Raw genomic sequence first — 18,159 nt, 5'->3', positions numbered from 1 at the left:
ACGGGCATTTCTGACTGGCGTCGGCCGCCCCATTTTTGCGGTGTTCTGTCTTCCACAGTTCCGTCCGAAGACACGCCGGTGTTACGAGCCGAAATACACAATCTTCTCGCAAAGAATGCGATAAAGACTGCCCCAAACTGGGACACACACAGCAAGATTTACAGCCATTATTTCCTCGTTCTGGAGAAGGACATCAGGCTTTGGCCCATTGTAGTTCTAAGACGCTTGAATCGCGCACTCACGACGCACCCATTCAGAATGTTAACTTAGAAACAGATCTTATCACACATCTGTCCTCAGGACTGGTTCGCATCAATCAATCTGAAGGACGAGTATTTCATGTACCAATTGCACCGTGTTACAGGCAGATTTTTTAGATTCTCGTTTGAGGGAACTATGTATCAATTCAAAGTCCTTCATTTCAGTCTGTCTCTGGCTCCCCACATGTTCAAGGAATGTATCGATGTGGTCCTCGCCCCATTGAAAATGAATGATGTGCGTGTTTTGAATTACCTCAGCGATTGGTTATTACTAGCCAATCAGAGGCACTACTGAGCGAACACAGAAACTTTGCCATATGGAAAATCTGGTCTAATGTCAACTGGGAGAAAAGCACACATTTCCCAAGCCTGCGTACACACCTCACGTACAGTATGAACGTGTACAGACCATTCTTTGGTGTCTGTCTCAGTTCAAACTGGAAAAATATTACTCCTTAAGTCATTTCAGAGAATGCTGGGTTTTATGGCGGCAGCATCCGCCATCATACCGTTAGGTCTGTTACACATGAGACCTCTCCAGTACTGACTCAAGAGATGTTCCACATTATGCCTGGAGCCTCGGGTGCAAGCGCATCGCGGTGACTCACAAGTTGTCTGGCTGCTCTAGCACCATGGACAGTGTCGGCCTTCTACTAACAGGGTGTTATGCTGGGTCAAATATTCAGAAGGAAAGTGCTGACCACAGATGCATTCAACACAGGTTGGAGCGCGGTGTGTGATGAATGCCCGACTTTGGACACCTAGACAGGTGCGAAACGGGCGTGGCATGTTAACCGCCTAGAGCTACTGGCTGTCTTTCTAGCTTTGAGAGCTTTTCATTATGACATTGTGAATCACCACATTCTGATTCGTTCAGACAGCACAGCAATAGTGGTGTAAACAAGTCACCAGGATGCACTGGCCCACGTATGGCCGGCAAAACGCAAGTATGCATTTCCCCTGGTGCGCCTCCTTCATCCTTCATTCTTCAACAGTCCTGTTAATTGTGGCAAAATGGCCCAATCAGTCCTGGTTTCTGGAGATGGTAGAAATACTGGATGGGCCTCCATGGGAAATACCGCTGAAGAGAGACCTTCTCTCTCAAACACAAGGCACGATTTGGCATCCCCAGCCAGAGCTGTGAAGCCTACACGTGTGGTCTTTGAACGGAACATGGCGGACGAGCCACAATTGGCTCAGTCAGATATGAACACCTTTTTACAGGCTAGAGCACTGTCCACAAGATGCCTTTACATACTGAAATGGAATGTGTTCACTAATTGGTGCTTTTCACATGGCAAAGACCCAGTGAACTGCCCCATATCTGAAATTTGTTCATTTATTTAAGAGCGACTAGACGCAGGGCTCACTCCGTCAATGCTCAAAGTTTATGTGGTGACTATATCTGTGTCACACACCTGAAGCCGGCACCTCTATTGGCAAACATAATTTAATCATAATTCCGTAAGGGGGCGGGGCAGCTAAATCCCCCTCGCACGGTTACAGTTCCGACTTGGGACATAAATTTGGTCCTAAAAGTGCTCGCGGGGCCTCCCTTTGAGCCTTTGGACTATGTTGAATTGTGTATGCTTTCTCTTAAGACCACATTACTGCTGGCTTTGACCTCAGTAAAATGGTTCGGTGATTTGCAAGCACTGTCAGTTGACAATTCATGTCTGGAGTTTGGTCCGGGTCTTTCAAAAACCAATGTCAAACCCAGAAAAGACTATGTTCCTGAGGTTCTAACTACACCCTTCAGAGCGCAAGTGGTTCACCTTCAAGCCATTTTCCCTCCTCCATTTAATTCGGATGAGGAACAGTCTTTGCATTTGTTATGCCCTTTGCAAGTGCTACACACATACGTTGAGCGCACCTGCCAATTCAGACTGTCTGATTAGCTCTTTGTGTGCTCTGGAGGATGCATGAAAGGAATGTCCGTCTACAAGCAAAGACTTTTTCACTGGATCGTTGATGTGATCACCCTGGCTTACGAGTCGCAGGGTGTGAACTGCCCAATTGGTGTTAAAGCACACTCAACTAGAGGCGTGGCCTCTTCATGGGCACAGACAAACAATGTGTTCTTACAAGAAATATGTTTTGCAGTAGGATGGTCTTCTCAAAACACATTCGCAAGGTTTTACAACCTAGACGTAACGTCTCTTTCATAGCAAGTAATTTCTGCCTGCTTGCTATTTAATTGGCCAAACACATGTAACGGTGGCCAGCTGATAGATAGCTGTGCAATGTGTATAAACCTCACTCTCCTGACCTCAAGAGGTGCACTAGCAACTGATGCTAGAGGCTTTAGCCTCCTTGTTAGCACACCCACCTCCCATGCTGGAGACACCAGTTCGAGTCCCATACAGAGCAGATAGAACAGGAGCGTCACAATGGTGCCATGACCCGGATGGGAGTGATGTTTATGGGGGTGAGTGTAATGGGAGCCAGCTGATAGATAGCTGTGCAATGTGTATAAACCTCACTCTCCTGACCTGAAAAGGTGCACTAGCGACTGACCCTTGAGGCTGTAGCCTTTAGCCTCCTTGTTAGCACACCTGCCTCCCATAGTGGAGATGCCGGTTCGAGTCCCGTACGGAGCGGGTAGAACAGGAGCGTTACACATATACTTATGCCCCTCTTTTTAATACAGGCTCCCTGACTTTTTTACACAACCGCCTGCATTCAGACCGTTGTATTTCCCAGATGTCACAGGCACTTTCATTACAAATAAATTTCCTTCCCGACTAGGTTTGTGAAGGGGTTAATTCATAGTTCATAGACTATAGTTCATATATCCATTCTGAGTGTTCCCCTCCTGGCCCACCATAAGGGTCATTCACTTGCGGCATACTCATGTCGGTCGCCGTCCCTCGGGACTGTGGCATCATGTTTCCTCTCTGGAAGGTTATGTCGTGTAGTGCATTTATGCACTGCATGTATGGACATTTTTATTTTTTTATACTGAAAAAATAATAATAATGTCATTGTAAATCAAATCAAATCATCATTGTATGGACCTACAGAGCTGAAATATTCTTCTACAAATCTTTGTTTGTGTTCTTCGCAGAAGAAAGAAAGTCATACACATCTGGGATGGCATGAGAGTGAGTAAATTATGAAATCATTTTCATTTTTGGGTGAACTATCCCTTTATTCTAATTGTTAATTTGAATATTATTCGGCAAAGTGGTAAACAGCTGATTTAAATGCATGTGATAGTTTTGTCTCGTCTAATGTTAACCATTTAAAATTCTCACTGAATTTCGAACTTAGTGGCTGTTTGTTTTTCTGCAACGGCTATATGAAGGACTTCTCAACTGCCCAATTGCAGACCGCTTATGAGTAGCTCTTAGTAGCCAATCCAAATGCAGGAGGCAGGACCTGCCAGAAAACGGGTTGTTAAAAAAATAACGCTTACCGTAGATATTCGCTTTCTGCTTTGGTTAAACGTGTTTGATGTCGACCACGCTGAACTTGAGACTGAGAGGATTTATTTCACAGGACAATCCATGAATTAATATGCATATCGCGATATGTACATTTGCGGTATTTCAATAAATTAGATCTTGCAGCTCTAATTTATACAAATGACTGAGTCAGTTTTAAAATCTACAAGCTGTTTTGTGAATAATGCATATTTCTGTTTAAAAATAAAATACAAATATTTTTCCACCTAAGACCCAAAGTATGGCTGTAACTGCCACAGACACTGGGGACCACAATTTTGTATTATTATTAAAAATAATAATAATAATAATAATAATAAAATAAAAAAGTGACTAATTTCAGTAATTTCATCAATTTGGTATATGCAACATTTGCTCTCTTTAAGTTGTGTAGTGCATATAAAGGTCAGCGGTTACCCTGCTCTTTAGATATTTCCATTTGGGAAGAAAAAAATATTTTGGTCAGCCACTAGCCTAAAGCGGTTTTGCAGGTATATACTGTGGCCAGGCTTTAAAAATGGCACTGCCTTTTAACAGACTTGAGAGAACAGCTTTCTCGCTGTCTGTTAGCTTACAATAAGTTTCATAATATTTATTTTGTTTCATATGTTTCATATGTCTCTCTCTTCAGAGAAAATAGCACCACTTATACAGTAATTGTGAACTGACCTTCTTTCTCAACATCTACTGTTTTCACAGGTATCTCGACCTTCTGCTTTTCCTTCACTTTCTCAACTGCCGCTGTTTTAAGGCATAAAACAAACAAAACAAGGTTAGTCCTATAGCCTATAAAGAAAATACAAAGACAAAAGACACAGACATGTACTTGCTTACACACATACACAATTACACACAGAGACACATCCACACAGTGTGAACTTTGATGTTCAGTTCCTGTGTGTACTTTGTTTGTGCTTTCTGTGGACTTTGTTCAACCCCATGGGTCAAAATGGATCTCTTCAAGTCCCTCATTTTTGCTCTTTTCCCTCCCAGCAGGCTTCTTTCTCTCAGCAGGATTTATTCTGTTGTGTGAAACATATCTAATGATGTTCTTGATAGAGGAATGACAGAGTAGCTGCTGCGTGCCTGCGGCAGGGGCTGAGATTCTCATTTTTCATGCCTGTTCTCTGCAGTAAATGGAATCAGGTGCTGTTATTGATGTAATTTTCTGAGGAGCACAAAACATTTGAGAGAACTGAAGCACAAAGTAGTGAAGTAAAAAAAAACGATTTGAGTTAACCTCGTAAATAAATAAAAAAATCAGCAGCCCAAAAACCTGTGATGTTTTTGGTTTTTGTAACGGAAAGACAATCAGGGATTGGCGTGACGATATGGGAAATAAGAAAAGACCCCCAATTGGGCTAACATTCTGCCTAAAATCTCCTTTTGTGTTCCACAGAAAAAAGAAAGTCAGATGGGTTTAGAAATCAGGGAAGTTGCTGAAGGAATGTAATAGAAACATTTTATGAAAGTGCTGTGTATTCCATCATCTTAAACTAGTGCAGTTTAGAAACAGATCTATCATACCTGAAAGACATATCATACCTAACAGCACTTGTCCAATGATACAGGGACATACTGTTCATAAGAGAGCCAGCAAAGGGAAAATGAATGTCTCTTCTCTGGGCAGGCCACAGGCAGAACTGTGTAGTAGTTCAATGGACACAAGTCAAGACTGAATCACAGACAAATTATTTCATTTCAGGCTCTCACTGTCAATTTAAGACCTGCATGAGCTATATTAAATTCAGTGTGTACAAATGCCCACCGACTTGACATGCATTTTTAATACGTTCATTGCACACACGGTAGGAGGTTGAATACAAATCAAAATATTGCTGTAAAATCACTGTTTGTGATAAACAATGAACATCACTCTGAACATCTACTGTAATATCTGACTCTGAAAATCATATTTAACTAGAAAGGTGTTCAAGACAAATGTTTAGAAATTTAAATCAGCTTTATAAGTTTTATTATATGTTTTTTAGGCTCTTTTGGGCAGTTTGAAGAGAGATTTAAAGTTTTAAGGTTAAAAGCATTGTGTAGTTTGAATATTTGGTCAGTTTGAGGAGGGATATTAAGTTTGAAGGATAAATTTGCCTTGTGTACTTGCAATACTAAGCCATTGCTAAGGTGTTCTTGGTGGTCTAGTAGGGCTGGGAGATATGGCCTAAAATTTTATCACAATATTTGTTTTCAAATTGTTCGATATAGATATTTATCACAGTATACATTTCATACCATTAATGGGAGAGGAAATGCATTCCATGTGTTTGTTAGACCTCAAGAATGAATGTAAACATAACTTGTTTCTTTACAAGTAAACCCCAGAGGGTAAGCTACCTTTAAAGTGTACTCAGTTTAGGATTTAGCCTAATCCTACATATGGTGTGTGTGACCTCTTTTCAATTAAAGTTCGCCAATTTCGTCATCTTCAGCTGAAGTTTGACTCCACTGAAAGACTTTCTTGTGATGCTCCACACTCCAGCTCAGTAGGTGGCAGTAAATACCATGAGCTGAATTGCAAACCGCAAATAAACATCACAAGAAGAAGAAAAACTTTCTTGCCTGTGATAGCACAATGGATCATTACATTTTTTAAAAACTAAATAGTACATAAATAAAGAGCAATGGTGTTGATTTCAGAGATGCTGCTGTGTTCAGTCATTCACTATATTGCATTGTCAGTGCTGTCTTGTTTGGTACACAGCAATATCATATTAGCCGGATAGCTAGCTAGCGGCTACCAAGCCTGATTACCGGTTTCCATGACAGCAGGGCTTATGTAGCCGCTAGCCAGCTAATACTTCCTAACAGGCTGATTTCATGACTGTGATTCAGTTAGCTAGTTGTGTGTATAGCTTTGCTGAACTGCTAGTTTTTTTAGCGAGACGTACCTGATCCGATCATCTAGATGTAGAACATAGGCTAAATATAGAAAATTACTCAAAAGTTTATCATCGAAATCGTTTATTTTTTCCTATAAATATCGATATAGTTTTATCGCCCAGCCCTAGTCACTAGGACATTGCAAAGCGATTGCTGAGTGGTTGCTAGAGTGTTCTGGATGCTTGCTAGGAAGTGACTAGGCAATTGCTAACATTATCCTAGTGGTTGCTAAACAGAGAGTAAGTTTTTCTAAATGGTAGCTAGGATATTGCTAGATGGTTGCTCAGTTGTTGTGGGTGGTTTCTAGGGCAATGCTATGTGGTTGCAAGGGTGTTGTGGGTGGTCATTGTGTTGTCAATCCAACATAATGACCTTTTCCCCTTTACCAAGTGTATTTGGAACTTTGTGTATTTGTTCCAGTATGAAAGAATCAGTACTTCTTGTTGTGCTGTGTGTCAGCATGTGTAGCCATAATCTCGACAGTGCTTCATCATTGACACTTCTTATATCCACATTAGTACCAGTAGCTTATGTCTGTGCAAGTTCATCCAAGTACACCTGATTCTTCTGTTCCCAGACAGAAGACCTCTGGACTCATCTTAACACTGTTTGAGTTTGTCATATTGCTGTGTCATACTATATCAGCCCGGGATTAGATTTCCATCATGCAACACACACACACTGGTTTATCTCTACTCTCCACTCTGATTTCAATCTGATGCCCAGGAGAATCCTGGGCACTCAAGAGGAGTTCTGCAAATCCTTGTTTGTTACCTTTAGGGACTGTTTTTGGTTGTGGTTCTTTTTCAACTATTTCTTCTTCCTTGGCAATCTCTTCCTTTTCTTCTGTTTCCTCTTCCTGCAGTGTTTCTGAGTCTTTACAAGAAAAGAAAACACATTTATAAGGCTTGCCGGATGGTCTTGGTGATTTTGTTTTGAATCAAGTCAGTGCAACATTCTGTAAACATATAAATTCAATTATGTGGTAAAATATATATATATATTTTTGGTACTATCAGTATGCTACAATGCTTTTTATATTGAGCGTTTTGAAAACAGATCGTAGCCTACAGACTGTTTCTTCCTCTGTATCTACTTCCTGTCTCTCTGCTTCAGGAACTGTTGTGTCACAGAGGTGTTACATACACAACAAAGTCAGCAGGCACCTAGATGGATAAATATTTATTTCATTTTGACCTGTTAGCAGCTATTTCTTGAACTCTGCTGATAGATTTTGGAGGAAGCTAGTTTTCCCCTCTGTTGGTGGATAGATTGCATTAGCAGTTGACAAAGAGGTTGTTAATTTATATAATTAATTTATATTTGGAACAATGCTTTTGAAATTTCCATCAGAATTCAGAATTCATTAGCAACAACATAGCAACTGGCGCTAGCGGGTGGTTTAGCTTTTTTTACACTGTGATGTTTGCCAAATCAGCTAAACTATGTTAGTTAGTAAAATTAAAGCTGGCCTATGTTTATCATTAGTGAAGCATTTTAAAAGCAAAGAAGGGAGGGTAGGCATTGAGACTTGTTTTCACTGCTAAACAGTATAAGTTGTTTACTTGCGATAAGCTGCATTAGCATGATAGCCTATAATAGCTACTAAAAAAATTAAACACAAATGGGACAATAAACACTAATACCTTTATGCACTACAACTACTACTGTTACTACTACAAAAACGATGGTGACCACTTTTGTTTTACTCTTTCTAGCCACAAGAACCCTTTACCTTCTCTAAGTTTGTATTTAAAAAAAAAAAAAAATTTTATCTTATTTTGGCTTAATCTAATTCAGATGTTTTCCTCGAAAATTTCAGACCTTTAATGCCCTTGAATGACCCCTTTTGAGACAACTACTTAGTGACAGCTGACATGAAAGAAATCTGTGATGGATTATAACCGTTTCACTGGCAGCTGCACAGACTTCAATCACTAACTCAAATGGGGTCTCTCCTGACAAACTCCTGCCAACATATTTGGATATGTATGGCTGCAAACTTAGACTAAACTACTGTATTTTTGTGTGGCAACAGATGATGTTCAAACGTACATTAAATTGGATTTGTTTAAAACTGAGTTGTGTTGATGTTTCTAATGATAACTACAGACATGACCTGGTGGATTTTGTATCATAGGGGCAGTGGTGGCTCAGCGGTTAAGGCTCTGGGTTACTGATCAGAAGGTCAGGGGTTCAAGCCCCAGCACTGCCAAGATGCCACTGTTGGGCCCTTGAGCAAGGCCCTTGACCCTATCTGCTCCATGGGTGCTGTATCATGGCTGACCCTGCACTCTAACCCCAGCTTGGCTGGAATATGTGAAAAAAAGAATTTCACTGTATATGTGCAAATGTGTGATTTATAATTATTAATTAATTAAATTATAAATTATTTTCTGTGCTGATTTTAGGGCAGAATCTACAGAATTCTGCAGAATTTAAATACTGTAAAATGTGTTAAATAGCTCAGGCCACGCCCATATTAATATGTTTTTGATTGAAAACTTTACTACGTTTACGTCTCTCATCCACTGTAACGGCATTTTCCTCCTTTGAAAAAGGAGGCTTTTAAACATGCATGTCCACACTAATACATCTTCGTTTGAAGAATGCACTGATTTTTTTATGTTTACACCTTTCAACCACACTGGAACAGCATTTTCCTCCATAGAAAATATAGACACTGAAAATGCTCTCCATAACCACATACTTTGGAAAAATATGACTTTAGGAAACTGAAAGCAAAAGTTTTCGAACTTATACAGATTACTGTGGACATGGCATGAGAGTACTACACTACTATTGGTGGCTGAAACAATAATCAAATTAGCCAAAATATTTAAAGAACAAAACAAAAACAAGGTACAGGGGATGTGCAGAACTTTGTGAATGATGGACATTCCAATTTTGTGGAAATATTCAGACTTCTGCATGTTGGCACAGATTTTGCGGTGTTAATTTTACATTCAAGTTTTTGAAATGTTAAAAATGATAATATGAATTGATATTAGAGTGATGGATCATTGACTGCTAGATTATCTCATGCTATTTAAAGCAGATGTGTGTAATGTTTTCAATGTTAAAATTAATTTTTTGTATCCCCGCTTAATATGTAGAGTCATAAAAGTCAGCCAATTTTATATAAGTTGAATTTCATATACATAAGTGTAAATTTACCAACCAGAAATAATTTTTTTCTGTTGCTCTTAAAGAAATTGGAAATTATATATATATATCATCATGATCTGCACTAACAAGAAAGCTATTAAAACTAGATTTTTGTTTGACTTTTTAGATTTTTGTGAAATAGTAAGGCCTTATATGTGTATTTTGTACCCCTGTTCTAATATTCTGTGCATAATAATAATAATAATTTAAAAAAAACTTTAATAAATAAATAAAAGTCAGCCAATTGTAGGTTGATTTCACCTAAAAGTGTAACATTGTGACTCTCTGGCGCTATTAAAACATTAATCTGTTTAGCGGCCCGTCCAGCCCTACAAAGCAAGATTGGCTCGACCAGTGATGTGAATTCTGGGTGGGACTATCTGTTTGTACAATCAATGCAAGATGGGGGGAGTTTTCGGGAATCTTTTTGAAAATGGTTATTATTATTGAAATTCCATTTGGTGCCACTAGTGGCACACAAATTGCACTTTCCAGTTTTAACATAGCTTTAATTTAGCTTTCTGACAAAAAATCTGAACCAGTAACTGACATAAACTTGGTACCTGTCTTAGGTGTTGAGTCGTCATCTTTATCAGCCACCACTGTTGTCTCCTCTTCGTCTTGTTTGGAACTAACTACAGGTGTTGTTACTATAATATCATCATCAACTTTAAGACTGTCTGCTGTACCCTTGTCATCATGAACATCTGAATCAGGTATGTCAAGTTCAAGGACAACATCAGCACTGTAAGCTAGCTCTTTAGGTATCTTATAATCTTTGTCATCAAGTGGAATATCAGCAGCGGTCAAGCCATCTTGTGAGTCAGCTAAATCAGCTACTGTGTCATAAGCTTTAGCAGCACTCTCCTTTACGGCTGTTAGTATCTCTTTATCAGCATCAACTTTAAGAAGTATAGATTCCTCACCAGTTTCTTGTGCTTCAACATCAGTGACTATAGCACCAGCACCGGCTACAATACCAAGCACAACATTGATATCATCATCATCGCCATCCAACTCTTTGTCCTCACTTTGGTCATCTTTTTGGTCACTATCTGTAGTGTCTACGTCATCTATAACGGAAGCCTGAGCAGGAGTGATTTTATCTTCTTCTTCAGGTGCCAAGGGTGGTTCTTCGCGACCTGCCGCTATCTCCACCCCACTCTCAAGAACATCCTCTACTTCTTTGACAACTGCATCAGGTGTTTCATCATCGTCGTCTTCTTTGGGCAACAGTGGGGTGAAGTCAGTGTCATCTTTGGTGTCATCTTCATCTTTCTCTTCTGCTTTGCTTGGTTCATTATCCTGATCATCGTCAGTATCTAGTGTTTTATCAACAGCAGTGGTTGTAGAAACCTCCTCATCTGCATCGGGTTTGTCTTTCTCATCAACTTCAGCTGCCTCAACTTCCTTAGAAGCGAGTTGTTCTGCAGCTTCTTCCTTCTCGTCAGGTTCAGCAGGGATGGAGGCATCTTCCTTTTCGAAAGCAGGAGCAGGAGCTACCTTATCTTCTTTCTCTTTTCCTGCAAAAGCTTCTTCATCAGCTTTCTCTTTCTCCTCTTCCTTAGCTTTCTCTGCAGCTTTTTCAGCATCTATCTTCTCCTTTTTCTTCTGGGTTTCCTCTGAATCTGTGATTTCCTCCACATCTTCCTTTCCTTCCTTCTTTGCATCGTCCTCTTCATCCTCTTCTTCTTTCTCCTTTCCTTCCTCCTCTTCCCTTTCCTCTTCTTCCTCCTCCTCTTCTTCAGCAACCTCAACAGATTCTTTTTCCTCCTCATCCTTCTCATCTGCTTCCACCCCTCCTCTTTCCTCCATGTCCTCCTCCACTTCCTCAGCCTCTTCCTCCTCCATCTCTTCCTCTTTCTCCTCAACCACCTTCTCCTCTTCTTCTTCATCCTCCTCCTCCTCATATTCCTCGTCCTCTTCTTCCTCCTCATCCTCTTCAATCTCTTCCTCTTCTTCCTCATCAATCTCCAACTCTTCATCACCAACCATCTCTTCTTCTTCTTCCTCCTCCTCCTCCCCCCCTTCCTCTTCTATGATCTCCTTGGCCCGTATCTCTGCAACTATACAATTAGGTTGTTTACCACACACAGTGGTTAGAACTGTCAGTTAAGCTAACATAGTGTGTTCAAACCAAGAGTACAGCTCCACAGGATCAGATAGAAGCAAAATAATATTTGATGTACAAAATCCACAACATACAATCAGACAATTATGATGCATATGATGCAATTTACTAGCTGCTTTTGCAGAGCACTGGGTGAGGATACAAAGCAATGTAAGTATGTGTGATGGTATGATTGTTAGTACAGTATTACAGGCCATTCTAACGGAGCATGGCATAAAAAAAAGCATTGTAATTAATAAAACAAGCTGATTCAAAAATACAAATGTGACACTTATAAGACATTTGATAGTATTTTGTATTATAAAGAAATTATAATAACTGTCATTTTATACATGAACATAATTATTATATAGGTGATTCTCATAAAACTTCTCAAGAAAATATCCTGGTCATATTTAACATCACATTTATTTATTTTTATTTTATTTTATTTTTTGCATCAGGAAAACAAAGCCTACATTTAGGACCATTTAGAGTTTTTGCATTATGACATTTGTTTCAGGACACTTAAGCACATTTTACCCCTTACTTCTCATTACTATAACGCGTCCAATCATTTTACATTTACCATTGATTTCAATGAGGATTCTCATTGAGTACATTTTTCATCTATTACAGTACTGAAAGGCAATACCAAGGGATTAATATTGTGATATATAAATACTTTTTCTACTTTTTTTTTCACATAATAATGAGAATGTCATAATGACCATCTTTTTCGCTGTGTAGTAATGAGAAATGGGGGGTAAAATGTGCGTAACTGTCATGAAAATAGTCACGATGTAAAAAATCTTAATGGCCCTAAAAATAGGTTTAATTTTTAACATGCTAAAAATAAGTAATAGATTGAAAAATATAGTAAATTTACATTCAAATGGTTAGAAATGTCATGAAACTTTTTGATGAAAGTTACAGTACTATTACATGTTACCAATGTAAATTTAATAGAAATACAAAGTCTTGCATTTTTAAAACACAATGAATGAATTTGAATTGGTGACATAATGGATCACTGAGTTCAAAGCATGAAGGGTTGCTCAGAGATTTTTTATTTTTATTTTATTAATGTATGCCCCAACGGCTTCCAATTATGCAATCAGAGGTGGGTAGAGTAGCCAAAAACTGTACTCAAGTAAATTTTTTTTTTTTACTTTAGTAAGAGTAAGAAAGTATCCAATTAAAAGAGTACTCAATTACTGAGTAACTCGTTACTTTCACAAATGACATAATAGACGTTTACTCCCCTATATTCCATTGCATAATACACATTGAACATGTACCACAGAATTATCATTATTATTATTGGAAATTCTGTCATCATTCACCATCATGTTGTTCCAAACCCATATGACTTTCTTTCTTCCATGCAACACAGTAAGGAGATATTAGACAGAATGTTCGCCTGAGTCACAATTTACTTTCAGTGAATGTGTTTTTTTTTTTTCTCCATATTTTGAAAGTGAATGGTGACTAAGACTGTCAGTCCCTGTCTAACATATTTTGTGTTCCACATAATACAAAGCGTCACACTGGTTTGGAACAACATGAGGGTAAGGAAATTATGACAGAATATTAAATTATGGTTGAGCTATCACTTTAAAGAGATAGTTTACCCAAAAATGAAAGTTCTCTCATCATTTACTCAGCCTCATGCCATCGCAGATGTGTATGACTTTCTTCTGCAGAACACAAATTAAGATTTTTAAAAGAATATTTTAGCTCTGTAGGCCAAAATTTTTATGCTTCAAAAAGCACATAAAGGCAACATAAAAGTAATCCATAAGACTCCAGTGGTTAAATCTATGTCTTCAGAAGTGATATGATAGGTGTGGGTAAGAAAAAGATCAATATTTGTAATTTATTGCTTGACAGCAGGGGGCGATATGCAGAGAAGAATGTGAATCACCAAAAACACATGAAGAAGAATTTGAAAGTGATCTGTTTCTCTGTTTCTCAACCACACCTATCACATCGCTTCTGAAGATACTGATTTAACCACTGGAGTCTTATGGATTACTTTTATGCTGATTTATGTGATTTTGTTTAGCTTTTAAATGTTGCCACCCATTCACTTGCATTGTATGGACCTACAGAGCTGAGAAATTCTTTTAAAAATCTTCATTTGAGTTCAGCAGATCATACACATCCGGGGTGGCATGAGGGTGGGTAAATAATGAGAATTTAAATTTTTGGGTGAACTATTCCTTTAAGGGCTCTTGTCAGATCTGGATGAATTTGTCAATAAGAGAGGTTTGGAAACATTTCTAGTAATTATTACAGTGAAAATGTGAAAATGTCCCACAAGGACATTATATATAATGCCGAAATATAAACCAAAGCAAGATCATGCTTTATTAATGCCTTCTTTCACTATTTCATAGCTTTTAAAGTCCCGTGTGGATTCTTATTTCAGTGTAGTTACGGTTTTCAGTGTCTTAAGTATTTAGATCATTAGTTTTGTACAGCAGTACCGCCGCTTTCTAAATGCAGAGTACGCAGCCTGCATAGGGCATCAACCCCGGACGTGGAACACTCGCTGTGTCTGAAACCACCCCCTATCCACTATATAGTGCACTATTTCGAGTGTCTGCCATTTTATAGGAGTGTCTGAATTCTGAGTGAGCCACTCGTTCCCTGCTTTTGTTCACTCATTATTACCGACATTTGATGTACACTCGACAATGGTTAATTGCCCACAATCTACCAAGGGGAAGACGTACGAGCTGGGAGTTTACTGCTTCCTTCACTCCTGCAATGTTTTATTTCATGCTGAATGTAGTAATTTACTTTTTGACATTACATGATTAAAATAACATAATAACATATAGTACATTTTAAAATGTACTCTTTATTTGATACAATTTGTTTACTCTTTATATTAACACACAGTATATATTAAAAATGACAAACAGAATGAAGATTTATTGTATTAATATATTATTTAATAAGAATAACAAGTAAGGCCCAAGTATTTTAAAAGTGCATATGTGACGTTGTTTCTGCAACAGCCCTAGATCTCTGACACTCGGTGTATACGTCAGCATCCGAATTCACTCATTTCGTTCACTTACTGCTGAGATATAGTGCACTAACTGCCATTGACTATATAGGAAATAGTGAATGAGTAAATGATTGCAGACACAGCCACTCTCTTCAACATACGGTCACCTCGCGCCCGCACCTCGCTGTGCATGCGCAGAAATGCTGTCTGTTTGCGCTTCAATTATCCATCACGTGAATGGCAGGGATTTACACTTAACTTGGATGTTAACATGGATTTATACAATTAATCCGCCTGAAGTTGCTTCGATAGTTTCCAGTATAAATGCGTAAATACTGCTCAAGACATGCGGGACGCGGGACAAAATGCACTGGTATATTGCTGCACTGATTTAAAAATGTACACTTAAAAACTGGTGTCATAAGAGCCTAGTTACATTATCACCCTGAAAATGACCATCTCATTACACAGAAAATCCCGCATTAGGATTAGAGCCAAAATTTACCTCAGCGTGCTGCCTCAAGATGGAGCTGTGATTTGTTTGGTGTTAAATGAAGACACTGCATGACGAAACTATTCTTTTTTTCACTGTGTGGAGCAAAGAAAGTGTTTCACTTTGAAGAGCTTGATGCTGCAACAGTGATTGAGTGACAGTCTGTGACAGCAGCTCAGCGTGCGCAGCTGTGTGAACTTCTGCTCTTGTAAAAGACCCATTCAGTAATCTCTCAATAAATTACACATTAATTAAAATTAAACCCAGTAATGTAACAACAGGAATGCCACCCATTGTAAAGAAGTAAAAGTAAAAAAAAAAAAAAATCATTAGAAATTTACTTGAGTGAGAGTAAAAAGTACCCAATTTTAAACCTACTCTAAAAGTTTTTTTTTTTTCAAAAAGTTACTCAGGTAAATGTAATGGAGTAAATGTAGCGCGTTACTACCCACCTCTGTATGCAACCCATTCAAATTCATTCATTGTGTATTTAAAGTGTCTAACTATGTACAGGTGCATCTCAATAAATTAGAATGTCGTGGAAAAGTTCATTTATTTCAGTAATTCAACTCAAATTGTGAAACTCGTGTATTAAATAAATTCAGTGCACACAGACTGAAGTAGTTTAAGTCTTTGGTTCTTTTAATTGTGATGATTTTGGCTCACATTTAACAAAAACCCACCAATTCACTATCTCAAAAAATTAGAATACATCATAAGACCAATAAAAAAAAACATTTTTAGTGAATTGTTGGCCTTCTGGAAAGTATGTTCATTTACTGTACATGTACTCAATACTTGGTAGGGGCTCCTTTTGCTTTAATTACTGCCTCAATTCGGCGTGGCATGGAGGTGATCAGTTTGTGGCACTGCTGAGGTGGTATGGAAGCCCAGGTTTCTTTGACAGTGGCCTTCAGCTCATCTGCATTTTTTGGTCTCGTTTCTCATTTTCCTCTTGACAATACCCCATAGATTCTCTATGGGGTTCAGGTCTGGTGAGTTTGCTGGCCAGTCAAGCACACCAACACCATGGTCATTTAACCAACTTTTGGTGCTTTTGGCAGTGTGGGCAGGTGCCAAATCCTGCTGGAAAATGAAATCAGCATCTTTAAAAAGCTGGTCAGCAGCAGAAGGAAGCATGAAGTGCTCCAATATTTCTTGGTAAACGGGTGCAGTGACTTTGGTTTTCAAAAAACACAATGGACCAACACCAGCAGATGACATTGCACCCCACATCATCACAGACTGTGGAAACTTAACACTGGACTTCAAGCAACTTGGGCTATGAGCTTCTCCACCCTTCCTCCAGACTCTAGGACCTTGGTTTCCAAATGAAATACAAAACTTGCTCTCATCTGAAAAGAGGACTTTGGACTACTGGGCAACAGTCCAGTTCTTCTTCTCATTAGCCCAGGTAAGACGCCTCTGACGTTGTCTGTGGTTCAGGAGTGGCTTAACAAGAGGAATATGACAACTGTAGCCAAATTCCTTGACATGTCTGTGTGTGGTGGCTCTTGATGCCTTGACCCCAGCCTCAGTCCATTCCTTGTGAAGTTCACCCAAATTCTTGAATCGATTTTGCTTGATAATCCTCATAAAGCTGTGGTTCTCTCGGCTGGTTGTGCATCTTTTTCTTCCACACTTTTTCCTCCTTCCACTCAACTTTTTGTTAACATGCTTGGATACAGCACTCTGTGAACAGCCAGCTTCTTTGGCAATGAATGTTTGTGGCTTACCCTCCTTGTGAAGGGTGTGAATGATTGTCTTCTGCACAACTGTCAGATCAGCAGTCTTCCCCATGATTGTGTAGCCTAGTGAACCAAACTGAGAGACCATTTTGAAGGCTCAGGAAACCTTTGCAGGTGTTTTGAGTTGATTAGCTGATTGGCATGTCACCATATTCTAATTTTTTGAGATAGTGAATTGGTGGGTTTTTGTTAAATGTGAGCCAAAATCATCACAATTAAAAGAACCAAAGACTTAAACTACTTCAGTCTGTGTGCATTGAATTTATTTAATACACGAGTTTCACAATTTGAGTTGAATTACTGAAATAAATGAACTTTTCCACGACATTCTAATTTATTGAGATGCACCTGTATTTATCTGAAATTTGCATTGCTACTGGATAATTGCACACTCAAAAGACATGCAAAGAAATAGGTCTGTTATGTAATTTTCAAAGAATGTGGAACTGTCTATGTGCAAAGGAGCTCGGCATATCACTCATAATTTTACGAGATCTCTTAGTGATACATTATACTGCCTGTGATTAATACTTCCATGTGGTTCAAAGCCTATGTGGAGGATTTGTCATTTTCTTTGTTAAATGTGACCGTTGAAATCAAAATTTGACTTTTTTGGCTTTTAGTCAATGTTTGTTAGCTTTGGGCTATCTATATGCTAGTGTTCTTTTACAAGTTGACTGAGTTAACTTTTGGGAGATACATGTATATTAAAAGTGTACAGTGTTTCTCTTCAGACCAAAATTATTGATGACTCAATTTGTTCACAGGGACATATACAAAGTCTTGTCCAATCAAATACCTTCTAGAATGAGAATGTCCTTCCTCTGAATACCACCTGCTTCTAGCTATCAACAGCAAGTAGCAATTCATGGTTCATGACTGTGATATAAATTAAAGCCTATTGGCTGTTTAAAAAAATAAAGTGTCAAGCCATTTGATATGTCCCGCCCAAAGTTTCTGTTTCAATAGGAACTATGTCAACATAAGAAGGAAAACTTCACTTGTCAATCCATTTCATGG

General features: G+C 38.7%; 1 protein-coding gene across 18 annotated transcripts in view; it reads right to left on the bottom strand.

Annotated features, from left to right (window-relative positions):
- LOC127410182 (triadin-like) overlaps positions 1-18,159 on the bottom strand; it is an 81,121-nt gene that overhangs the window by 36,197 nt on the left and 26,765 nt on the right. For 15 of the 18 annotated variants that reach the window (XM_051645290.1, XM_051645299.1, XM_051645291.1 and 12 more), the window contains 3 exons: positions 10,330-11,832; positions 7,373-7,474; positions 4,376-4,447 (listed from right to left, as the gene is read on the bottom strand). In XM_051645290.1, coding sequence (XP_051501250.1) covers positions 4,376-4,447; positions 7,373-7,474; positions 10,330-11,832 — 1,677 coding nt within the window. The remainder of the gene's footprint in view (positions 1-4,375; positions 4,448-7,372; positions 7,475-10,329; positions 11,833-18,159) is intronic. The other 3 variants (XM_051645305.1, XM_051645309.1, XM_051645310.1) reach the window with 2 other exon arrangements.

The sequence above is a fragment of the Myxocyprinus asiaticus genome, chromosome 19 (assembly GCF_019703515.2).
Source record: "Myxocyprinus asiaticus isolate MX2 ecotype Aquarium Trade chromosome 19, UBuf_Myxa_2, whole genome shotgun sequence".
NCBI classification, from domain to species: Eukaryota; Metazoa; Chordata; class Actinopteri; order Cypriniformes; family Catostomidae; genus Myxocyprinus; species Myxocyprinus asiaticus.
This window is presented reverse-complemented; position numbering and strand designations above follow the sequence as displayed.